General features: G+C 37.5%; 1 protein-coding gene and 1 long non-coding RNA gene across 5 annotated transcripts in view; one reads left to right on the plus strand and one right to left on the minus strand.

Moving 5' to 3' along the window:
• LOC106505379 (uncharacterized) overlaps positions 1-12,297 on the minus strand; it is a 916,097-nt gene that overhangs the window by 872,752 nt on the left and 31,048 nt on the right. The gene's annotated exons all lie outside the window — the stretch shown is intronic.
• The window catches only part of CPA3 (carboxypeptidase A3), a 35,699-nt gene that overhangs the window by 14,613 nt on the left and 8,789 nt on the right, over positions 1-12,297 (plus strand). Inside the window, 6 exon segments of the mRNA XM_084989965.1 lie at positions 1,215-1,308; positions 1,727-1,733; positions 2,470-2,559; positions 4,153-4,257; positions 4,260-4,339; positions 6,748-6,865. Coding sequence (XP_084846091.1) covers positions 1,215-1,308; positions 1,727-1,733; positions 2,470-2,559; positions 4,153-4,257; positions 4,260-4,339; positions 6,748-6,865 — 494 coding nt within the window.

Genomic DNA, 12,297 nt, shown 5'->3' on the forward strand with positions numbered 1-12,297 from the left:
GTCAGGAAATAAATGCTCTGGGTTTTACTCATCGTTGAGGCTTTTATAAAATTGACACCTTCCTTCAAACTTCTTGAACTCCAGCAGACAGTTTGTAAAACTAAAATATATATACTTTATAATATGGTTTTTCATATAGTTAAGTATGGAAAATCTGAAACTATCTTTATATTACAACCTACAAACTTGGCTTTTCTTCAATGAACACAAAGCACAGAATTTTAGTTCCTGTTTAGAAATTTAATTGGCTACACACACAATTGGAATTTTCATACCTAAATTTTCTGAGTGAAAAATAACTCACTTTTTTAAAAAGTAAATCCAGCTTATAATTTTGTTGCTCCTCTCTACTTCTATTGTATTCTGATTCCTACTATCTTTTAACTTTCTCTTTTCTGCCAGCTTTTGCATACAACATGTCATTGGAATATGCATCACGACCACTTTCAGGGCAAGGATACTTTCACTAGGAATGAGTCTGCCAGTGGAACTGATAAATCCCTGCAGCTATTTTAGTTCTTCTACCTGAGGGTCAAGAGCTCTGTTTATTCAAGCCATAAAGGAATACACAAGATAGGGCTTCAAGAAATATCTTGGCTCCATTACGATATGCCTGGAAGAGACTGTCCAAGAATAATGAGAGATTTTAGGTAAAAATGGGAAGCTCAGGAAATTAGAGAAATTTCAATCCAGTGTGAGAAAATAAAAATTTGGTCAACCTAAACACTCTCATTGTTTAATAGCATTTGTTTTTTCTTTAATTCTATTTATAATTAATTCACAAATGCCTCACAACATTCACATATTCCTATACATACAAACTCAATCTATATTTACCTAAAGATGTGAGGTAAAGAATTCATTTAGAACAAGCTATACTTGTTTACCAATTGTTGTACTAAGTTTTAACATAGCCTCCATTCTTCCCATGAAACTTAAATTGAATGCTACATTTGGAATGCTACAAGTCTTAATAATTAAATGATCCTTTAAAGAATATTCAGTTCAATTAATTTCACTAGTCTGAATAAGACTCACTTTTTTTCTTTTATCTATATGGGTCATTTATCTTTATGCAGTTTAGGGGATATATGTTTAAACATGTAACCTTGAGTAAATGACTTAAGGAATGATAATCATTGAAGTTATAACTACAGCTTTCCACATGGTAACTAAACTTTATACCAACCACTTAAATTTTCCTACCCCTACAGGAAACCAAAACTTATGGTTAAAAACAAAATTATGACCAAACTTCTGAACCAAAAGAACTTTTATGTTCTTCCTGTGTTAAATGTGGATGGAGGAGTTCCCGTCGTGGCGCAGTGGTTAACGAATCCGACTAGGAACCATGAGGTTGCGGGTTCGGTCCCTGCCCCTGCTCAGTGGGTTAACGATCCGGCGTTGCCATGAGCTGTGGTGTAGGTTGCAGACGCGGCTCGGATCCCACGTTGCTGTGGCTCTGGCATAGGCCAGTGGCTACAGCTCCAATTCGACCCCTAGCCTAGGAACCTCCATATGCCACGGGAGCGGCCCAAAGAAATAGCAAAAAGACAAAAAAAAAAAAAAAAATGTGGATGGATATATTTGGTTATGGACACAGGTACTGCTCTGAATTTAGATAATACATTATTTACTGACTTTAATGCACATTGATTGTTATGCATTAAGTTTAAGGTCTGATTAACCAGTTAATTCTAACTCAGAAAACTATTTTTTAACTTAGTTTCAGAGTAAGGAAAGCATGATTTTCATGTTATATAGAACTCCTTGAAATAATATGAAATTTTTGTTGTTGAAGCTAGTAATGCGGAAAAATAAAAAAGCAGTAATTATAAAGGAATTGAATGTTATATGATATAGCAAAAGTATATTCTAGCTAAAAATAAAAGTTATTTAGAGACATGAACATACTGACTTCAAAACAAAAGTCATTATATTCCATCAACTTGGGACAGAATCTGAGGTGGATAGCTATCAGAAATAAATAAAAGTGACACAGATATCTGTCTTTTAAGATAATATTTTATGCCCTACTGTTACTAAATAAGAGTAATTTTGAAATATTAGATGGATACTACCACAAAAAAATTCTTTTCTAAAAATCATGCTCTAATGGTCACAATTTGAGCTATATTATATTTGAATCTATAAATGGTAAAAGATGTTATGAAGCTAAAATTCAAATTATAGGTAATTTCAGAACATCACTGATTATTTTCTAGTACTGAGAATCAACAGCTTTTAAAACAAACTGAATTTTTTTCAAAGCCTTAGAATATTAATATAAAAGCAATGTTTCTGAAAATATTATAAGAAAAATATTTTTTCTTCATGATAATGGGCCTCAGTTTAACTAGATAAATTTCAAATAAAGCTATAGACACTTGCAGAGAAAATCTGAAGTAATAAAATTGAAAAATGCAAACTGATCTTGCATAAACACTTCCATCATTCAATTCTGCGGAGTCACATGTGGAGAAAAAAATCATTCTAAGAAACAAAACTCCAAATGCATCGGAACTGACTTCAACAGGAACTTTAATGTCTCATATAACTGTTAAGTAGCTGACTAGATCTCAAGGAAAATAGCTACAGTGTTTAAACACAGAGTTCAAACTATCTACTTCTTTTAGTAAAGATAGGTATTCCCTAAGTGTTAATTTTCTAATCTAAAAAATTAAAGAGGGAGTTCATTGTGGCACAGCAGAAACAAATCCAACTAGTATACATGAGGATGTGGGTTCAATCCCTGGCCTTGTTCAGTAGGTCGGGAATCCAGCGTTGCCATGAGCTGTGTGTGGTGTAGGTCATAGACATGACTTGGATCCCGTGTAGCTGTGGCTGTGGCATAGGCCACCAGCTGTAGCTCTGATTCGACCCCTAGCCTGGGAACTCCCAAATGCCACAGGTGCAGCCCTAAAAAGCAAAAAAAAAAAAAAAAAAAAATTATTTTTAAATAAAGTAAAAATAAAAAATGAAAGCATCACTACGATAGAAGTATTATGAATTTTTTCATAGGAGTAATTAGGAGGTAAGATTATTTATCAAACCATCTCTTAATACATTTGGCTTGCTAAAAATCATATACAATCTAGAAATTCAGAAAATCTGAATAGAAATCTCAGGTCCCTCCTCTTCCTGACCTGATAAAATTTGAAAAATAGCAGTGGTTAGAACCAACAACTAAGTAGTTCTGTAAAAGTTTAGTGAAAAGACACATCTGGAGCGAAGAAAATGAAAAAGTTTAATGGAAAAACAACGATAAGCAGAGGCCTTATTAGATGATACCGCAGTTGCTACACAACTTTATCATATCACATATATTCAAGGAGAAATTATCATTACCCCAACTCATAAATTTATTGCTTATCTAACTTTGTTGAAAATGCCACCTTAGGAGTTCCCGTCGTGGCGCAGTGGTTAACGAATCCGACTAGGAACCATGAGGTTGCGGGTTCGGTCCCTGCCCTTGCTCAGTGGGTTAACCATCCGGCGTTGCCGTGAGCTGTGGTGTAGGTTGCAGACGCGGCTCGGATCCCGCGTTGCTGTGGCTCTGGCGTAGGCCGGTGGCTACAGCTCCGATTCAACCCCTAGCCTGGGAACCTCCATATGCCTCGGGAGCGGCCCAAGAAATAGCAACAACAGCAACAACAACAACAAAAAGACAAAAGACAAAAAAAAAAAAAAAAAAAAAGAAAATACCACCTTAGCATCTAATTCTATTCTACCATAATGAATATGGTAATAGCATATATCTCTGGGTGAAAGCTGCCCTACTGAAACAGGTTGAATAAACTCAGGTTCAAAGAAGGTAATTTACACCAGTCTTCAGAGAGTTAGAACTGGGGTTGAATCAGACCTGGCTCCAGGCCCTGGGTTGCTGCTGATGTGTTATTCCTATGACTCTTGGAAATGGAAGGAAAATAAACAATGCTAAGAATAAGAATATCAAGTGGGCTAAGTCTATTATACTCTCAGTTATATATACAAAGTGAGTCTGCAGTGACTGTGATACCCAGGACATTGAGGCAGCCCTGTAAGCCTGGGAGACTTAAATGCTACAAACATTTTGTGAATCTACATCAAAAGAGGTAAGGGCTCTACTGAAGGGGGGCAGATTGTGATCTAATCCATCCATGTCCTTTGCAGTTTTCCCTTACACCAAGGACCCATGTAGGGAGATCTATCCGGGCCCCGCACCAGAGTGTAAGAAAGAGACCAAAGCTGTCACTGATTTCATTTGAAGGCATCTAAAAACAAGGCCTACATCACCTTCCATTCCTACTCCCAAATGCTATTGTTTCACTATGAATATACACCTGACCAAGAGGACCTGGTATATAGGAAAAAGTCTGCAGTTTATGCATTGACACCACCATTGACTTTCAGTGGGTTCATCATTAACAACTTGAGTTTTCTTTTAGTGGGTGGGGGGCGGGTGCCCATGGTATGTGGGAGTTCCCAGGCCAGCGATAGAACCCACACCATAGCAGTGACAATGCCAGATCCTTAACCCACTGAGCCACTAGGGAACTCCAACACCTTGCATTATCTTGGAAGAATTTCACTATTTTTTTTAAGGCCACACCTGCAGCATATGCAAGTTCCTTGGCTAGGGGTCCAATCGGAGCTGCAGCTGCAGGCCTATGCCACAGCCATAGCAACACCGGATCCAAGTCACACATACAACCTAAGCCACAGCTTGTGACAACACCGGATCCTTAGCCCACTGAGCAAGGCCAGAGACTGAACCCACATCCTCACTAATACTATGTCAGGTTCTTAACACACTGAGCCACAGTGGGAACTCCAAGAATTTCACATTCTAATGCCAAAGACAAGCTAATGAAATTTACCTTAGAGTTAAAATCATAACCTTAATTTTTCATGTGATAAAAGTATATAGATAATAAAATCTTTTGATGTGATTCTAAGATTAAAACCAGTTGGAAGAAAGGTCTAGGCTACCAAAGTAGAATTTCATTACTATGCAGATGGTTGTGTAGTTAAATATTTACCATGGATCATAACATAAAACCATACACAGCAAAAGCCTTATGACAACAGCAAATACATCTGCTATTCCTGTCCCCAAGACACCAGATTTAAGGAGATCAATTATTTGTTTATCCTCTTGATCAACTTGGAAATCATATTAATTCTTTTACCAATCAAAAAAAATTATGAATGTTAATGAAGCTTCTGCACTAAAAATACATTATTACCAAACTATGACCCACTAAGCATCCATTTACTTTCTACAAAAAATAATTTGATCATGTTAGCTTTAAAAAAAAATTCTGCATATGAGGAATAAATACTTTTTAACTGCTGTAGAAGAAACAAAGCAGATAATGTTTAGTGTCCTAGTCCCATGGTGGCTGGCAAATATAATATCCGGTAAAAGCTGTGATTCAAATACTGCTTAACAAATTTAATTTTTTAGAGGTTAGAACTGTCATTCTAACTTCAGTCAATTGTTTTCAGCATTCAGTTTTGAGTTGAAACAGAGATTTGAACCACTCATTAAAACGTTCTGTGTATATACAAAAAAAAAAAAAAAAAAATACAAGCAATGTGTGGCCCACTGAGTCTTCTATTTAATTAATCTAGTTGGGAATCTGAACCCATGAGTTTGATTAATTTATGCAAAGGTACAGCAATGAAATTTATGTCCACCCTTAGGAAATGGTATTACAGATTAAAAAATACAAATATAAAAAACAAACCACTTTGAGTAAACTAAGTGTCCTGGCACAACAACTAAATTGATTAAGAAAAAAATTATTTGGGGAGTTCCCATAGTAGCACAGCAGTTAACGAATCTGACTAGTAACCATGAAGTTGCGGGTTCAATCCCTGGCCTTGCTCAGTGGGTTAAGGATCCGGCATTGCCGTGAGCTGTGGTGTAGGTCGCAGACACGACTCAGATCCTGTGTTGCTATGGCTCTGGCATAGGCCGGTGGCTACAGCTCCGATTAGACCCCTAGCCTGGGAACCTCCACATGCTGCAGATGCGGCCCTAGAAAAGGAAAAAAAAAAAAAAAAAAAGACAAAAAAGAAAAAAGAAAAAACCTTATTTGGGATTGTATATATTATACATACAGACGAAAAATATATTCACCTAGAGTACAAATATGTTAGTGACTATACCCTATTAAAATGAATTCCAATAATCATTCCCAGGGCACAAAACACTAAGGTGTATTAAAGATCATGAAATGCAATTTCAGAAAGGAAACTCTAATTCAAAAGAAATACTTTAAAGAGGAGTCAACCACCTTCCCCCCTTGGCATCCTAAAATCACACATGAAGAAAGACCTATGGCAGTGTGGAACCTATGAAGACCAATCAGGTGGAAGTTGAGAGAAACTGACTTTGGAAGAGACAAATATCTGAAGCAAAAAAAAAAAAATCTGAGAGGTAGAAGAATATCTTTTAAGAAGAGAGTTCAGAAGTCAAAAAGGAAGAGAAAGGTGGGGGTGGGTGGAAGAAAGAGGAGCAAGTATAAAGAAAGGGTAGAAACACAAAATGAGATATGACATTACTGTATATAACTTATTTCACATTGAAGAGGCCTCACAATAACAATACATATACCTTACAGAATTTCTATTTTAATCATTTATTTTGCTCTTCAAATGCCAAATAACCAGTAAACTTAATTTTTTTTTAATCCCTAGTAAATTAACAGCATTTACATAGTCTCTTGCTATTCCACTCTAACTTCCCCTTCTTTCCAGGCCAAAGTTGCAAAGGTCAGCACAGATGTTATATTAACTCGATATGAAACCCACTACACCTATGGCCCCACAGCATCAACAATCAACAATGTATAAGTTTTTTCCTATTATTTACTGTGTAAATGTTCCCTAATTCTCTTTTATAGCTATTAAATAAATTTGTAGAATTTATACTTAGGATAAGAATATCTGGAATTGCTTTTTTTTTTTTTTTTTTTGGTCTTTTAGGGCCTCTCCATATGGAGGTTCCCAGGCTAGGGGTCCAATCAGAGCTGTTGCTGCTGGCCTACACCACAGCCATAGCAACGCCAGATCCAAGCAGAGTCTGCGACCTACACCACAGCTCATGGCAACGCCAGATCCTTAACCCACTGAGCGAGCCCAGGGATTGAACCCGCAATCTCATGGTTCCCATTCGGATTCGTTTCCACTGTACCATGACAGGAACTCCAAGGAATTGCTAATTTAAACTTCAATTCAACAGGAAATTTTAAAGTACATGTGAATCAATAGAATAGATCCCATGCTTGAGAGGAATAACATTTTTCTAGAAACAAATTACACTAAACTTTTACAAGGTTACAAAATCATTGGAAGTAATTACATCAGGACAATTTTACAGTTTATCAGGACAAACACAGTTCAATTCTTCCACTTTTCTCTACCACCACCACGACTGTTATATCCTCACAAGAACTAACAAGAATTATCTGGGGAAGAGTTAATATTTTTTTATTTCATCATTTAACTTCAACTGGACTCTTTCTTCCCTGGTCTTATCCTCATGCAAGCACAGTATTTTCCCTTGTTCCTGCTGGGAAATGGGTAGCCAACAGTTTCAGCCACTTTGATCATGTAAAACCAGCCCTGTGTCCCTCTCACCAGTCCCTTCCAGTGGTGAACTGAAGGGACTAAAATCTACTGAAATCTACATGGTAAATTAAGAAATGAGATCACAGGGTCCTAGTTCTGTTGCTTCTGTTTTATTTTTTTAACTGAACGAATTTTATTACATTTGTAGTTGTAAAATGATCATCAAAACCCAGTTTTACAGCATTTCCATCCCAAACCACCAGCCCATCCTTCCCCCTCCCCAACCCATCTCATTTGGAAACCATAAGTTTTTCAAAGTCTGTGAGTCAGTATCTGGTTCTGCTAAGAAGTTCATGGTACCCTTTTTTTAGATTCACATATGAGTGATAGCATATGATGTTGGTATCTCACTGTGTGCCTAACTTCACTTAGCATAATCATTTCTAAGTCCATCCATGTTGCTGCAAATGCCATTATTTCATTCCTATTTATGGATGAATAATATTCCATTGTGTATATGTACCACATCTTCTTTATCCATTCCTCTGTCAATGGACATTTAGGTTGCTTCCGTGTCTTGGCTATTGTATATAGTGCTGCAGTGAACATTGGGGTACATGTATCTTTTCAAGGTCATGGTTTGCTCTGGAGAGTTGCCCAGAATAGGGATTGCTGGATCAAATGGTAATTCTATTCCTAGTTTTTTGAGGAATCTCCATACTGCTTTCCACAGTGGTTGCACCATTTACATTTGTGTGAGAGGGTTTCCTTTTCTCCACACCCTCTCCAGCATTTATTTTCTGTAAACTTTTTGATGATGGCCATTCTGTTTGGTGTAAGGTGGTACCTCATAGTAGTTTTGATTTGCATTTCTCTAATAGTGATGCTGAACATCTTTTCATGTGGTTTTTTGGTCATCTGTATATATTCTTTGGAGAACTATCTGCTTAGATATTTTGTCCATTTTTTAATGGGGTTGTTTGGTTTTTTTGGTACTGAGCTGCAGGGGATGTTTATATATTTTGGTGATTAATCCCTTGTCAGCCATTTCATTTGCAAATATTTTCTTCCATTCTGTGGGTTGTCTTTTGTTTTGCTTAGGGTTTCCTTTGCTTTGCAAAAACTTTTAAGTTTAATTAGTTCCCATTTGTTTATTTTTGTTTTTGTTGTCATTACTCTGGGAGATGGATCTGAGAAAATATTGCTGTGGTTTACGTCAGACTGTGTTTGGCCTGTGTTTTCCTCTAAGAGTTTTATAGTATTCATAGTCTTATATTTAGGTCCTTAATCCATTTTGAGTTTATTTTTGTGTATGGTGTTAGGAAGTGTTCTAATTTCATTCTTTCAAATGTAGCTGTCCAGTTTTCCAGCACCATTTATTGAAAGGGCTGTAATTTCTCCATTGTATATTCTTGCTTCCTTTGTCATAGACTAGTTGACTGTAGGTGTGTGGGTTTGATTCTGGGCTTTCTATCCTGTTCCACTGATCTATATTTCTGTTTTTGCTCCAGCACCATACTGTATTGATGGATGTTGCTTTGCAGTATAGTCTGAAGTCAGAGAGGCTGATTCCACCAGCTAAATTTTTCCTTCTCAGGATAGCTCTGGCTATTCTGGGACTTTTATGCTTTCAAACAAATCTTAAAATATATTCTATGAAACATGTCCTTGGTAATTTGATAGAAATTGCATTTAATATGTAGATTGCCTTGGGTAGTATAGTCATTTTGACAATACTGATTCTTCCAATCCAAGAGTATGTTATGTCTTTCCATTTGTTTATGTCATCTTTGATTTCTTTCATCAGCATCTTATACTTTTTGGGGTACAGGTATTTTGTCTCTTTAGGTAGGTTTATTCCTAGGTATTTTATTCCTCTCAGTGTGATGGTAAAAGAGATTATTTCCCTAATTTATCTTTCAGATCTTTCGTTGTTAGCATATAGAAATTCAGTCAATTTTTGTGTATTAATTTTGTATCCTACAACTTTTCCAAATACAGTGATGAGCTCTAACAGTTTTCTGGTAGAGTCTTTGGATTTTCTGGCTATAGCATCATGTCATCTGCAAACAGTGATAGATTTACTTCTTCCTTTCAAATTTTGATTGCTTTTATTTCTTTTTCTTCTCTGATTGCTGTGGCTAGGACTTCCAAAACTATGTTGAACCGTAGTGGTGAGAGTGGACATCCTTGTCTTGCTGCTGATCTCAACAGGAATTCCTTCAGCTTTTCACTATTAAGAATGATGTGGGTTTGTTATATATAGCCTTTATTATGCTGAGGTGGGTTCCCTCTATGCCCACTTTTTGGAAGGTTTTTATCACAAATGGGTGATGGATTTTGGAAAAGCTTTTTCTGCATATATTGAAAGGATCATATGATTTTTATTCTTGAGTTTGTTAACTTAGTTGTTTTTCTGGGTGTTTTTCTTGCTCCCTTATCTGAGTCATAATTCTTTGCCTTTTCATTTTATATAGAATTTTTGGTGTGGTCTCCTTTTTTGCAGACAATAGAGTTGTAGCCTCTCTTGATCTGATGTCTGCCCCTGCCTTGTGGCAGAAGTTGGTACAGGGGCTTCCTATATGCTTCCTGATGGGGGGGGACTGGTGGCTGCCCTCTGCAGATGGAGCTGATTCTCATTCCTCTGGTGGGTGTGGCTTTGTCTCTGTTGAGATTAGAGGTGGTTGTGTACCTGCAGGGGTCTTAAGGCAGTCTGTTTGCTGATGGGCTGTGTTCTCACCTGGATTATTGTTTGGCGTGGGGGTCTCTCAGCCCTGATGGGTGGGGCCAGATTTTTCCAAAATGACCACATCCAGAGGAGCACACACAGATGATTATTCTCACTAACTTTGCCTCCTATGTCCTTCCCCCAAAATGAGCCACAGTAACCCCCTGTTTTTCCCAGGAGATCCTCCAAGAACTGCAGTCAGTTCTGACTCAGATTCCTATGGAGTCTCTGCTTTGCCCTGGGATCCAGTGCACAGAAAGCCTGTGTGTGCCTTTCAAGAATGAAGTCTCCATTTCTGCCAGTCCCATGGAGCGCCTATGCACAAGCCCCACTGGCCCTCAATGCCAAATGCTACAGGGGCTCCCTCTCCCAATGCCAGATCCCCAGGAGTGGGATCCTGACCCGAGGTTCAGAACTCTCACTCTCATAGTTGAGTCTGTGATAGTTACTTTCCAATCTGTGGGCCACAGCGGATACAGGGTTATTTATATTTATATTTCTACACCATCTTTGGCCTCCTCTTTGTCTTCTGGAGTAGGATTTTATATATATATAAAATTGTAGTCTATTTGGTTAAAGGTTGTTCAGCAGTTAGTTGTAGTTTTGTTGCTTTTATGAGATAAGATGAGCTCCAGTCCTTCTACTCCGCCATCTTAATCCTGTCTTCCTCTATGTAGAAATCTTAGCCTATTGCTTCTGTTTTAGTGTCTCAGTACCACTTCTTATTCTTCACTATTTTTAAAGTATTTGCATTTTTTAATTATTGACTTAGATTTCTTACAAGTCATGCACTCTGCTTAGCCCTTGATTTTCACAATCTCAGTTAATCCTCACCACATTCTATGAGGTGAGTAGTACATATAACTGGCTTAACTGGGACTCAATCCCAGGTTTTAACAAAACCAAATTCCACAATCTTGACTACTGTACATACTGCTTTCTCATTTGGTTTTTGTAGCTACAATAACCAGGCCTTTCTATTTTCAAGAAATAAAAAGAAATTATTTGCTTTTCACCAAAAACCAATAATTTAGACCTTGGGAAATGAGATCATTTCTCCTCAGATCCCACTGATTTTAGTTTGGAATTTTTTTTTTCTTTAGGGTTGCACCTGTGGCATATGGAAGTTCCCAGGCTAGGGGTTGAATTGGAGCTATAGCTGCTGGCCTACACCACAGCCACAGCCATGCCATATCCAAGCATCATCTGCAACCTAAACCACAGCTCACAGCAATGCCCTGGCCTTAACCCACTGAGCGAGGCCAGGGATGAAACTCATAACCTCATGGATACTAGCCAGGTTCATAACAAGTTGAGCCAGAGTGGAAACTGCTAGTTTGGAGATTCCTTAGTAAAAATCCCCTCTTCTCCAAACCATTTCCATGATTCACTTCTTAGACCCAAACTATTTCCATGCTTCACTTCTTAGGCCCAAACTTTACAGGAAATTCCAGTGAAACCTCTAACAAAACCTTAACCTCCTAACAATGTTTAGTTCCTTAAAAGCAAGGATTACACTTCAGATCTTCTCTCAGACTATATAATACCTAGTACTGGGCATGGAACAACAGGAGAATTACTTCTCATAAACTTGTTCAATGAAAATGGCGTCCTAACTTGTCCAAAAGCAGTGAATATGGATTGAAACTACAACAAACCTCGACTTGATTTAGCCTGTATCACTCTCTAGAGCCATGAAATCCAACATTTTTAGCATGAAGGCTGCTGTTTAACTCTTAAACATTTCATTAACAGCTCATCACCTCCAAACATGCATGATTATTTCCATTATATTTTGAGAGCGTATTGATTGAAAAAATAAATACGTGCATCTGTGGATTCCTTACAATAACTCTACCTGGCCCCACCTTATAAACCATTTCCCTAGCCCAAGCTGAAAGGATAAACTGTAACTAAAAGTCTATACCCTCAACAATTGCTATGGAATTTCAAAATGCTGTAGTCATCACAAACAACTTCTAAAGCCTATTTACTGGAGGTTCCTTTAG

Source organism: Sus scrofa, chromosome 13 (assembly GCF_054392235.1).
Source record: "Sus scrofa isolate SSC_HxYL_T2T_F1_AM1 chromosome 13, Sscrofa_HxYL_maternal_Yorkshire_Landrace_v2.0, whole genome shotgun sequence".
In the NCBI taxonomy this organism is placed as follows: domain Eukaryota; kingdom Metazoa; phylum Chordata; class Mammalia; order Artiodactyla; family Suidae; genus Sus; species Sus scrofa.